The 12621-nt window shown below is 37.3% G+C and overlaps 1 protein-coding gene across 2 annotated transcripts in view; it reads right to left on the reverse strand.

Annotated features, from left to right (window-relative positions):
* The window catches only part of sh3gl1b (SH3-domain GRB2-like 1b), a 32377-nt gene that overhangs the window by 16825 nt on the left and 2931 nt on the right, over nt 1-12621 (reverse strand). For both annotated transcript variants that reach the window (XM_041791218.1, XM_041791217.1), the window contains exon 2: nt 1122-1190. In XM_041791218.1, coding sequence (XP_041647152.1) covers nt 1122-1190 — 69 coding nt within the window. The remainder of the gene's footprint in view (nt 1-1121; nt 1191-12621) is intronic.

The following is a 12621-nucleotide window of genomic DNA, read 5'->3' on the forward strand; positions in this document are numbered from 1 at the left end:
GGAGATCTTTTGTCCCCACAGCCATCAGGCTGTATAATTCCCTGGTCAGGGGCAGTGGCTTTTAACTGGACTGTTGGCTGCCACTCCCACTGACGGACTCTTTAAATGTAGACTGTATTGTGTATTTTATTGTATATTCTTATTCTGTGTTTCATTGTAGTTTATATAGTTATTTATTATGCGAGCTATTGGATACCCAAATTTCCCTGAGGGGATAAATGAAGTAAATAAAGTATCTATCTGTCTGTCTATCCATCTATCTATCTACGTGATTATAGTTTGCAGCAGCCTAATGCAAGCTTTACACTAGAGGACTTTGCTAAAACTTTTTAATACTTTATGAAGACCGGCATTTGAGACTCTCACATCTAAAGACAATATTTAACTAACACACCTGTACATAGGTGGTGTCAGTTATATAGGTTTTGGGAAACCAGCTTTTAGAAAAAGATGTATTCCACATTAAAACTGGTTCTTAACTGACATAGTGGAGCAAAACATAGCATGGAAAGGAATGGAAGAGAGGAAGGCAGAAACGCATAAGAGTTATCATCTCTTATAATCTAACATTGTTAAATAGTTTGCATTGAAAAGAAATGAAAATAAAGTTAAAAACCTAAGTAACTCTGCAAGTTATTGCAACAACCAAAGGACTATCCCTGAAACATTTCAGAATAAAAGTACCATATGAAACACAAGCTGTCTCACCACAGGAACACGCTGATTGAACTTTTACTTTGAAAAACTCAATGTACCCATCACGTCAGCCTGACATGAACTGATGGACAGAATATGCACACACAGCAGCGCAGAGAGATCTGACTTTGTTGTTAATTAACATGAATAACACATTATCAAACTATTTCTAAAATTTAGTTGTTTAATAAACAATTACCGACTTTACTGTTTAGGGGTTTTTTTTTAAAATCAAAGCCATACAGCATTACACTGCTCCACAAACCCAAGGTCTGAAAATATCCCGCATGAGCAGAGGATGAGGTAATGCTTTGAATGAGGTGTAAACATTAACGACAGAAGTCACCCAGAGGGAATGATTCATTTATGTACTGAGCATTAAACCAACAGGGCCTACACATTTGGCAAAAAGATGTCCCTCTTACCCGCTCCAAGTCTCTGAAGTCATCATCTAGTTTAGTTCCTTCGGCACCTCCTACTTTCTCGCTCACCATCTAAAAGAAGAGACACAGAAGAGAAAAGAGAGAAAAAGAGAGAGAGCAAACTAATTAATGCTGCTCATAAGGTTTTGATTTGAGCTTCGAGTCTCTTTCGCATGCTTGCTCTGTAGAAAACACAGTGACACTTCTTTTACAAATATGGATTTGTAGGGCAACGTATACAGTATGTTTTATGTCACAAAATCCTACCTCTAACTTAACTACTCAGGTGATCTGAACATACTGTAGGAATGTAAAGCTCACAGAGAAGCAGCACAAACAGAGTTATGCAATCTCTCTGGTTACACTTTACAGGATGAAAAAATGTTGGAGCGGCTAACTCAATAAAGTAGACTAGGACATGTTAATTGAAAACAAATGGAGCTCCAAGTAAGATCTCTAAGCATTTTTTAGGCCATCAAAAAAGTCTAAGAAAAGGTAGACAGATCAGCTCCTAACCATGTCCTGTACACATATTTTGTTTTTCATGGCTAATTATTTAAACAATGAATTTGATTTAAGCTTTTCAGAGGCACTAGTCAGACAAACTGATTTTAAAATAGCCCAAACTGCCATGACTGTAAACACTTCAAGCCTGGACTTCAGTGTGACATGGTTGAATGTTTTTGTTTGTTGGAGTGGAAGACTAAAAACAACTCACTTCACCACCATATGGGGGTTTAATAAATGGCATGCTACAACAGTCATTGGTTGCATAGTAACTTGGGTTCCTATTATACTGAAAACACAGACTGAAACAACAGAAACAGTTCCATGCTATGGTTCCTTTGAAAAAAATACTCAATGCATATGTAGTAGCTGTGTCACTGCAGGAAGTGATGAATATGTCTTGTTCTGGAGGTTTGTAACAGCCCAGGTTAATCCTTAGCCTCTAGACAAGGCTCCACATGCCACCCCCCATATGTACCTAACAAAAGTGGAGCGCCCCCAGAAACCAAGAGAGAGAAAAAAGTGAAACACAGCCATCAAAAATCAACATACATTTTAGTTGTTTGTAACACTTCGCTAACCTTTCTCAAGTTAGTGTTAAACACACAAGGGGGAACTTTTAAGGGAAATAGAAAACCTTTAAATGTAAAGAATATATGACAATGAAATAAACAACTACTCTGAACAAATATAATCAATAAAGCTCTCCAGAAAATGTCATAAATTCCAAGAGTTTCACATTTAATTAACACCTTCACCAGAACGAGTGCGCACATCATGCGTAAAATTAAATGAAAAGTTGCTTACGACAGGATCACTGTACAACATGCACCATCTAAACACAACTTAACACTCTTCTCAATGGCATGATGGGGATTTCTGCAGACACATTCCCCCAGATTTGAGATGGCAATGGACAGAGATTAGATCAGTTGACTCTTAACAAGTTGGAGGAACACTGGTGGATCAACACTGCCAAATAACTCCAACATTGAGGCCATTTACTCATAATGCAGTTAAAAAATACACTTTGAGAGTTAAAATCAACTCTAATATGTCCAACCCTGAGATAGCAGCACTCAAAAACAACACTGTTTTTTGCTACAGTACACAAGTACTGTACTTAAGTAAAAGTACTTAGGTAGAAGTAAAAGTACTGATTTCTAGAGGTCCTCAAAATGGACAAGTACCCAAAAACACAAAACAATTACAGTTATCTGAGTAAATGTAAACAGATACTTTCTACACCTGGAAATAGGTTATTGCATATATCCATCCTTTGAATCTAAGATATCACTCTTTCCTTCGACAATTCCCTTGCCTGTGATAGTTAGCCATAGCACAAAAGTTAAACTCTTTTCCTACATAAACAGAAATACTGACAGGTAACTTATGATACTAATGAAATTAAAAAAATGTCAATAACTTAACCTCAGTCTCCTTAGGCTGGGACTTCAGTAGATAATTGGAAGAGTTCTGGGTCCAGTCAACAGCTCTTTAATGCTTATTTATACCTTGTGTTCTAGATAGTGCCAAATGGTTAAAGAAACACATATATGTCACCCAGACACATGGTCAGACAACTATAACAGAACAGCTGAGATCAGACATGAAATAAATGTCAATTGGACAGCAGGAGGAGAAGCAGGGGAATATGCACTTTACTGTGTGAATTTTTTAACATCCATCCTTAATCAGAGGATGCATGTCAGGGAGGTAAGATTGTGCATAGGGTGAGCTTAGATTGTGAAGAAGTAAAATGTATCGATGATCTGCTAAAGCTGCTTCCAGACAGAGCAGGGATTTGTCTGAAAATGAAACTTAAAGGTCACATATTTTACCCCTTTAAGACAAGTTTATATTGGTCTCAGAGGTCCCAGAAACATGCCTGTGAAGTTTGTTGCGGAAAAAAACACTCCAGTATTGGATGTTTTGCATGTCTAAATAAACCCACTGTTTCAGCCCTGCTTAGAATGAGCCGTTTCTGTTTGTGTGCCTTTAAATGTTAATGAGCTGTCTGACTCCGCCCCTGACAACATGCCTCTCAGGAAATGGATGTGGCTTAATGGATGTGGCTCTCCTGACTGAAAACCTGGGGGTGGTGCTAACTCCCTGCATGACATCATGAGGGGAAAATATGAGAACGACTTGTTTCAGCACACAGTTTCTGAAAGGTAGGGGCACATACTTTTGCTAGAAAAGCCTGAAAAAGTTTATTTTGCATAATATGTGACCTTTAAGGTTTAGTCCTTAATAAGAATTCTAACTGACTTACATGGATATATGTCGTGTTTTCAGAACCCCAGTGTGCAAAAAACCCCAGTTATTTGCATAATTTGCACCAAGTTTGCAAGCTTTTTTGGACAATCCTAACAGACAACATCCTAAATAGTTCTGCTGAAAGTCAGAGGAGAGGAGATCAGATGCACTGCAGCAGAAGAGAGTGTTGCACAGGCAGATCTAATCCTACTGTTTTAATCATAACAGCAGATGTTTTTCTGCTTTTCATTGTTTGACAAAGCTGTTAAACTTCTTCACCACTCCACACGAGGGTCACTTATTTAATAAAAGAATAAGGAGTTAAACTTTTCAATGTCTGAGTCTCTTTTTACAGGGTAGTTGATGTCTGTGAGGAAAGGAAAGGAAACATGATGAAACATTGCTTTTTTAATGTAAAAATCTTTTAAACAGTGTCATGCATTCATTTCTGTAAATCCTGTCTTAGTGAGCCCAGTCTGCATCTCCCTCTTTGCTCCTTCATTTTGTGTCATGTCACCTCTATATGGATGTTTTCCTGTTATGAATTTTAAAAAAATCCAGATTACAGTAAAGACAAAATAAGGTCACTACCTACCTGCATGACCATTCATCCCAGAACTTTATCACATTCAGCGTTTGTTTGTATTTATCTTTTTTGCAGCCTTTAAACAAGACTAAAGAAACTGTCAGATAAAATGACTCAGAACTAATGTATTTCACAACGTCACCAACTTCGAAGGTGTAAGGAGGTTGAAAAAAGTCTTGAAAGATACAGAAAGCTCTAGCAATGCTTAAAGCTAACACAAATTTACAAGAATAAGGCTACTCACCTGTAGATTCATTAGGGTCATCCAGGATGTGCAAAGACTACTTGTGTAAAGCTACAGCTGTTTAAAGTCTGCAAAATACATGTTACAAGTTTAAAATGTGCCTGATGAATACTACAATAGTTAAAACTAGGGATGCATGATATTATCGGTAGTATATCGGTATCGGCCGATAATAGCTTAAAAAGTTAATCATCGGTATCCGCCGATAGTAAAATTTACGCCGATGTGTACGGTCGATAACATGACGTCATAATTAAGCGCACGCGATGTCGCCGGACATACGCTAACAACAACAAACTCAACATGTCAGCTGTGCGGGAGAAGTCTGAGGTGTGGGAACAAGACAGCAAAGTAGCTGTTTGCATCGCTTGTTAAGTACATCAGATGTGAGGAGGAGCTCACAACATGCCTTTAACACCAGCAGTTCAATTTTGCATCTAAAAAACTGCCAACCTGATGACTGCAAGGACTATAAAGAATGGCAAAACTTCGTGCCAGGGAAAACTCGGCAGCAGCCTCTATTTCAGTCATTCAACAAAGCTAAAAAATACAGCAGTGACCACCCAAAGGTAAGGAGCTGAACAGGAAAATCATTGAATTTATAGCTCTTGATAATCAGCCTTTCAGCGTTGTGGAATATACCGGCTTATGATGCATTTAAAGCCCCGCTACATTATACCCAGCAGGCGCTTACAGCCTTACCTGAACTGCAAAACTTTGTTTCCAGTCACGTAGAGAAGCTCCTCATTAAAGCTAGACATATTAGCTTCACCACGAATATATAGACATCAAGTGTCCGTCTTGTTAGCACGTTTAGCCTCACTGCCTCCGTGGATAGATGAAGATTTTACTCTTAAAAAGTCTGTCCTACACTCACAGGAGTGCTGACTCAGCAGCCACAGTTGCAGCCGCTTTTGATAACATGTTTAGATAGAGATAAAAACAACGTGCATGTCGTCCTACGTGACATGCGCGAAACATGGCAAAAGCAATGACGGACTTCTGAGTGCCATCTCCTGTGCACACTCGAAGGTGCACAAAGGTGTCCCCTCTCCAGCATTGGAGATGTTTGTGTCACTGTGTTGTTACAGCGCTGTTTACAGTGAAATGCCCATTAAACTTGGTTTATTAGTTAGTTTGTGCTGTTTAAAGCAGAATCAGGAGAACTACTTTAGTTGAAGTTTTATTTCTGTTCATCTTGAGTCTCAGAAATTTAGAATCATAATTAAGCTCTGAACTATAGCAAGTTTTTTTTTTTTTGCATTTAAGAATCTGTGTTGTTGTTATTTAAGCCCTTTGTCAGGAGTATGTCAGGGAGCCATCCTGCAAACTGGCTGAGTAATAAGGAGAATCAGTCTAAACTTATAAGCTATTTCTTTTTTTTGCACTGTGGAGCTCAGTGTCAGCAGGTTATTTTGCTGCTGCTTATTGCCCTCAAAAATGCAAGTGACTTTGGCTGGACTGTTAAAAATACATGCAAGCATGTAATACACATGTAACCCAAAACATTACTGTAAGTTTGTCATTAGTGTATGGCTGTATTTGAGAAAAAAAAAAAAACAACAACAATATATCCTTCAGTTCTGATAAAAATCAAATGTTTTTTCAGTTTGTACAAAAATAGACTACCAATATTTAAAAAAAAATTATAGTCCATGATAGAATTGGTGTTTATAACAGTGGAAAAAATGTAATTAAATATCGGTATCGGCCAAAATTTGTTTCAAAATATCGGCATATCGGCAAAAATCCAATATCGTGCATCCCTAGTTAAAACCACAAGAGAAGACACCCAAGTAAATCACAGTTCTATAGTGGTGCAGAAAATGCACAAATTGGTTCCATAAACTCTCTCAGAATGCAGGAAAATACATGTTTGGTGCTTAAAATTTTCTGGGAGAAGAGCTCAAGATCCCTGATAATGCCAACCATCATATGGCAAATTAGTGTTGCACGGTATACTGAAATTTTTCGGTACTAGAATTCTCTGCTGTTCTGTACCTCTCTGCAGGTCATATGTGGCTCTGATGTGACTGAACGAGCACATTTAGGACAGAGGATTACATTTTTAAACACATCTCAACTAGGCTGCAATGTGAGCAAGGAAAGCAAGTCAGAAAGACATGCCTGTCAGTCCTTCATCTTTGAACAACTTGAGCACAAGCCTCCTCTGATAGTGAAGAAGTGCCTCTGCCTCAACATGTCTGCTACCCACGACGACACTGGATCATTCTCGGAGATAATACCTCCTCATCCTCACCTGGTGAATAGAACAAGCTACCGAAGTCTCTTGTGGGACTACTTTGCCTACATAGCTGATGCTGATGGTGAACCAACTGGCCTCACAAAGCCTGTGTGCAAAAGATGCTGCAAAACAGTGTCACGGAAGGGAGAAGACACTTCAAACCTCACCACGCGCCTCAATGACAGACATCCAAATGACGCAAAGGAGTACAAAACACAACAGGTTAGCACATAGGCTAGCGGGTTAGCCTACTAGTAGCAGGAAACAATTAGCTGCCAAAGTATGACACACGTTCAGTGTAACTTTAACATAGTAGTAACATGCCAGTATTGTTGATCAAATCATGGTCAGTTGAAGAACATAATCAAAATGTATAATACATTAACTCTATACATAAAGATCAATTACATTTGAACACACACAATATAATTTTTTGTAATTTTTACAACAGTTCAGTGAATGATATGTTGCTGTTCCAAAAAAAGAAAAAAAAAAATCATACATAATGCCTGCTTTTTCCCTCAGTAGCAGCTCACTGAGTTTTTACTGAACGTTGGGATCTTTAAGAAAAACTGCAGAATCTCTGCTGTGAGAGGAAAGCACATGACAGGGGGCCTTGGGGGATTCAGGTCACAAGTAAAGATACAGCCTCAACTCTCAGCCGACTCAGCATTTGATTCTCTGCCTCAGAGGAAAGACTGTACAATGTAGTGCCACATTTCTTGCCATATTACCTTTTTCCACACCCCATTTTCATGTGGGGATATTTCTCTTAATTTGTACAAAACTTCTTTCTGATTTTTTGAGACAAAAAAAGTGAAATTGTCCAATTTTTTTATCCATTTAGCAGTGCAGTTATTTTTCCTTGAGCGTATAAAATCATGCAGCTCTTGTGTCAGTGTAACATATCTGTTTACATGTATACAGACTCAAAGGACGGGAGCCCAAAAACATCCACAAAACGTTATCATCTGGAAGTTTTGGTAAACACATAGAGCTACACTGAGGGATCAGTCTAGAGCAGGTATCCTTTTCATCATAATGACTGGGTTTTAAGTATACTGGTAGTTAGGTAAAAGCCAGTGAGTTATCACAAAGCCTCAAGATTCTGCTCTTGTTTGGCTTTAGAGCACTGGAAGATTGTATAGCCTAAAAAGCTGACTCATACAGGAGCCTAAATGTCAAATGAATTACAAGAGAATGCAGACACACATATGGCTTATGCCGATCAGAGGCCACATTCAGGAAGTGGCTTTGGCACAAAGAGTTGATCCTAATGTCAGAATTCTAAGAAAATTGCAAGCATTCAATCATTTTCTTAGAATTTATCCTAAAAGAGAGAAGATCCTGTTAAATATAAAAGTTTTCACAGAACAGAACATCTTAGCTCTTAAGAGGGCTCATATAGGGAAAAACTGGTTGGCACGGTGAGGCTTAAAAGTTTCTCAAGCAGAGGACAGAATGGAAAAGTTTTCTCTGAGTACTGAATGAAGAATATTCTTAGTGAATCACAGAGGGCTGAACAGACAAAACTGTTTCTGCAGACAGTCTTTTTCTCTGGTTTAAGTCTCTGATGAAACGACAGTCAGACTGATAAAACTATCAAAATGCACAAAGCCCACTGCACAAGAGGGCACTTGTTTACAGACACTTTGTCAGCTTTGTACTTCTAAATTTATTTTGCAGAGATGCATCATAAAAAGTGTTCATGAAAACACAATATCTGACAAATTCTAAGCTAAGCTAATTGATTTCACAGTCCTTCAATGCCCATTATCACCAACAGGACAGCTGAAAAAACGTGTCTCACCTAAGGAGGAGGCCAACCACACCTCCTCCCTTGAATAAAAAAATACTGTCCTTTACTTGCTTAGAGTTGCCTTGAAAGTGTTCTTAACATGTAGTCTTTGTTAGGATGTTTTCAGCTAAGTAAGAAACTTTGTTGTGTATTCTCAGAATGCTTGAGAACAAGGGGTGTAACGGTACAGAAAAATTTCGGTTTGGTACGTACCTCAGTTTTGAAGTCACAGTTCGGTACATTTTCAGTACGGTAATTGAAGCGAATAAATACATTGTAATTTTTTATTTTTTTTTAAATTAAAGTGTATTAAAATAAATAGGCTAAATAAATTACATTTAAATTATTAATGATGCAGCAACCTCCTTCCAAAAGTTCTTAAATACTAAAATTTTCCATCACCATACAACCCTGTGTTAGCTTGTTAAGTATGCTATTTAGTGTTTATTCTGCCGATTTCAACTCGGACTTCAGCACTGGATTACTTTTTTAACCAATGGGACCTACTACAGAATTTGGGAGAACTTTTCACAGCCCATCTTGGTGGATAAAGATGTTAGAGCCATGTGAAATCTGAGGATAACTTCACCTATGACGCAGCTACAGACATTATGGAGTCCTCTCTCTCCCCCTACTCCGAGGCGGACGGTTGAAGGTATAATTTATTTGATTCACAAAGCCAGAGCACCAGTGTTATAATAAAAAACTATCTTAAAGATTAGGAAATTCATAACTGGCTGGTGAGACTTTTGTTGTTCCTCGCTGTTACAGTGACGTTCTTGTTTGAGTGGTGCTTTTTAAAATGCTTTGATTGGTCTGCTGGATGATGTGCTGTCAGCGACACAGCTGCTGAATAATGTCAGTGCTACTGTTGTTGTCTTTGTCCACTGTTGTATTTTACTGGAAAACAAAGTGTTCCTAAACAGGACACTTTTATCTGGGAATATTCAGGCAGTTGCTGTGGTTTGCTGTGGTTGTGTGGTTGCCTGGACAGTGTGACAGTGAGTTGCGCTCTGATTTTCTGTCTGTGTATGAGCTTCGTTCCACATTAGTCGTTCGGTACACGTTTGTACCATACTGAGAGGCCCGTACCATATCGGTATGGTACAAATACACTTACCTTTACACCCCTAATTGTAACTCATATCAGCGTCAATAACTGATGTCAATGACAGTTTTTAAGGAAAGAAAATCTGTTTCATCTTAAATCTTTATCAGAAGTCAGAAGACCAGGAAAATTCATTTGAAAATGGCCAATAAAACTGGAATCAGCACCACTCTAGTTTAATTACTACAAGAGCACAAAACTGAAAAAGAGAACAGCATTTTATAGATTAAGCCACATAATTTTGTTCTAGGAGTACACAAGATTGATGCATTAAACTTTTAAATATACAAAATTTCAGTTGTTTTAAAATTATATAAATATTTACCGCACAAACTGAGTTGGAGGTGGAATAACCATTCATTAACAGTAACCAAGGAGCAAAGTTCAATTAATCGTGATTATGATTTTTACCATAATTGCCCAGCCCTACCATTTAGTAAAACTTATTTAAGATGATTTATACGACCTCAAGATTTATAAGAAAAATACTGCATCATAATTACAGAAATGAATATTAGGCCAGGACAGTTCAAGATCAAAGCTCGGTGTAAAGCGAAAACACTGCAGTCACAGTGTCTCAGCAAACCACATTTCAAGAGGAAATGGTGCTACTGTGGTTAGACATGAACAGTGAAGGGGTTGGTGACCTTTGAGAACATTCTTACTATATCAACAGAGAACAGTGAGAACAATTAAGATTGTATATATATATATATATATATATATATATATATATATATACACACACACACACACACACACACACACACACACACACAACTAGAGCTGTGAAAAAATATCAATACGGCAATATATTGCGATACTTTGACATCCGATATAATATCCATACTTCAACTCTTAATATTGATTTTTTTTGGTAAAAAATAAAAATTCATATTCTAGCTGAGTTGTTAATAAAATACCACTTGCTCACACGTTTGTGTGAGCACAAACAGCGAGTTAAGGAAAGGAAATGCCGTATGCAAGCCCTGTCTTGCTGCCATGAAATATAGCGGGAAGACCACCAACGTATTGTGTGATTTACATGTACATCATCTCTATATTTTTCTCAGTTAACTGTGTAGAATATCGCAATATATCACAATATCATGATATCCTGATATAATCGTGATACTATCGGAACGTGACCCAAGTATCGTGATGCGTATCGTATCGTGAGGTTCTTGCCAATACTCACCCCCACACACAACTCATACTTAACTGTAGGAAATCTTTGACTGTATATGATTTTTGATGCACTCTTCAAAAAAGAGCCATAAGAATAATTCAAAAGGTAGATTATCATGATCACACAAATTATCTTTACAGTCAAGAATTTTAAAATTTCTTGATCCAGTGGAATTTAAAACAGCGCAAAAAAATGTATAGAGCAAGGAATAATGTACTGCCTAGTCACATACAGAAAATGTTTTCTGACAGAGAAGGGTTGACAAGTTCAGGGGTCAGTTAAATTTTAAAATCCCAAGTATACAAACAACAATGAGGAGCTTCTGTATTTCAATACAAGGAGGAAAATTATGGAACAGACTAAATGATGATCTAAAACAGCTGAAAATTAATTCAGTTGAAAAAGAAATATAAAAAAGCTATTTTGGAGAAGTACAGGAATGTGGAGGTGATGCATTGATTCTGGAAAATGTATTAAGTTAAAGTGCCTAAATAATAGTGGTTTAAATTTAAAAAAGGAATATATGAAGTGTTTATTATTATAGATGATCACTTTGTACTTGAGTACTGTGTGTGTGTGTGAGTGTACGTGTGTATGTATATGGACATATATGTATGTGTATGCATATGTGCATGTGAATGTGTATATACAAATGTATGCTTGGAATGTGTGTATTTCTGGGGGCGTTCTTGCTTTGTGGTGGTTCTTCACACCTGCCTGGAACTTTTGCACAGTGCTGTATATTTGTGTATATAATTCTTAAATTATGTAACTTTTTCATGACTACAATTGTAATGAAAAGCTGTTAGTATGAGATAAAACTGTACTAGAGAATAAGGAGTAGGACCAGGCAAGTTTTACTTTCTCCTACTCCATTTCAAACATGTAAACTATGATGGACGATGCATTTTTATTATCTTTTCTTCTCTTTTGTTCTTTTTTAAATTTATTTTGTTTTGTCTTTTTTTTTTAAATTTTTTTTTACTTTGGTTGTTAACATGCTCAAAATGAAACATAAATACTTTTTAAAACTTCCTCGCATCACTGCATACAAACTCAAACTCCCTCAAGCTTATTTCCAGTGAAGTTGAGGGGCTGAAATAAGTGGCAATTAATCTCCCAGAATCTGGACAAAAACATGATCTACTTTTCAAATAATACACATACACTAATTTATCATAAGTTCATGTCTTAACAACCAATGCAACAACCTTGTTGGACACAAAATCTACATTTTTTCAACTTTTTTCAGCCAGCCTTGTAAAACGTGAAAGTAAACCGACCAGACTCAATCAGTCAGCCAACACAGTGAAGATGCCAACACAGAGGGTACCAGCAAAACCATGTAAGGTCACTCATCAAAATAAACCAAGCATGAAAAGTAAGGAATTTGTGTTTGGTAGAGTATTTCTTTGTCGTAACAATGCTTTTTTGCAATAAAACTTATACCACTGGAAAACCTGTTTATTTCTATTTTAAATGGTGCTCAGCAGGGCTAAATATGTGGGTTGCGCCCATTAAAAACTTTGCCAAATCTTCTCTTCCAATGCAGCGCAGGGTTCATAAG

Source organism: Cheilinus undulatus, linkage group 7 (genome assembly GCF_018320785.1).
Source record: "Cheilinus undulatus linkage group 7, ASM1832078v1, whole genome shotgun sequence".
In the NCBI taxonomy this organism is placed as follows: Eukaryota; Metazoa; Chordata; class Actinopteri; order Labriformes; family Labridae; genus Cheilinus; species Cheilinus undulatus.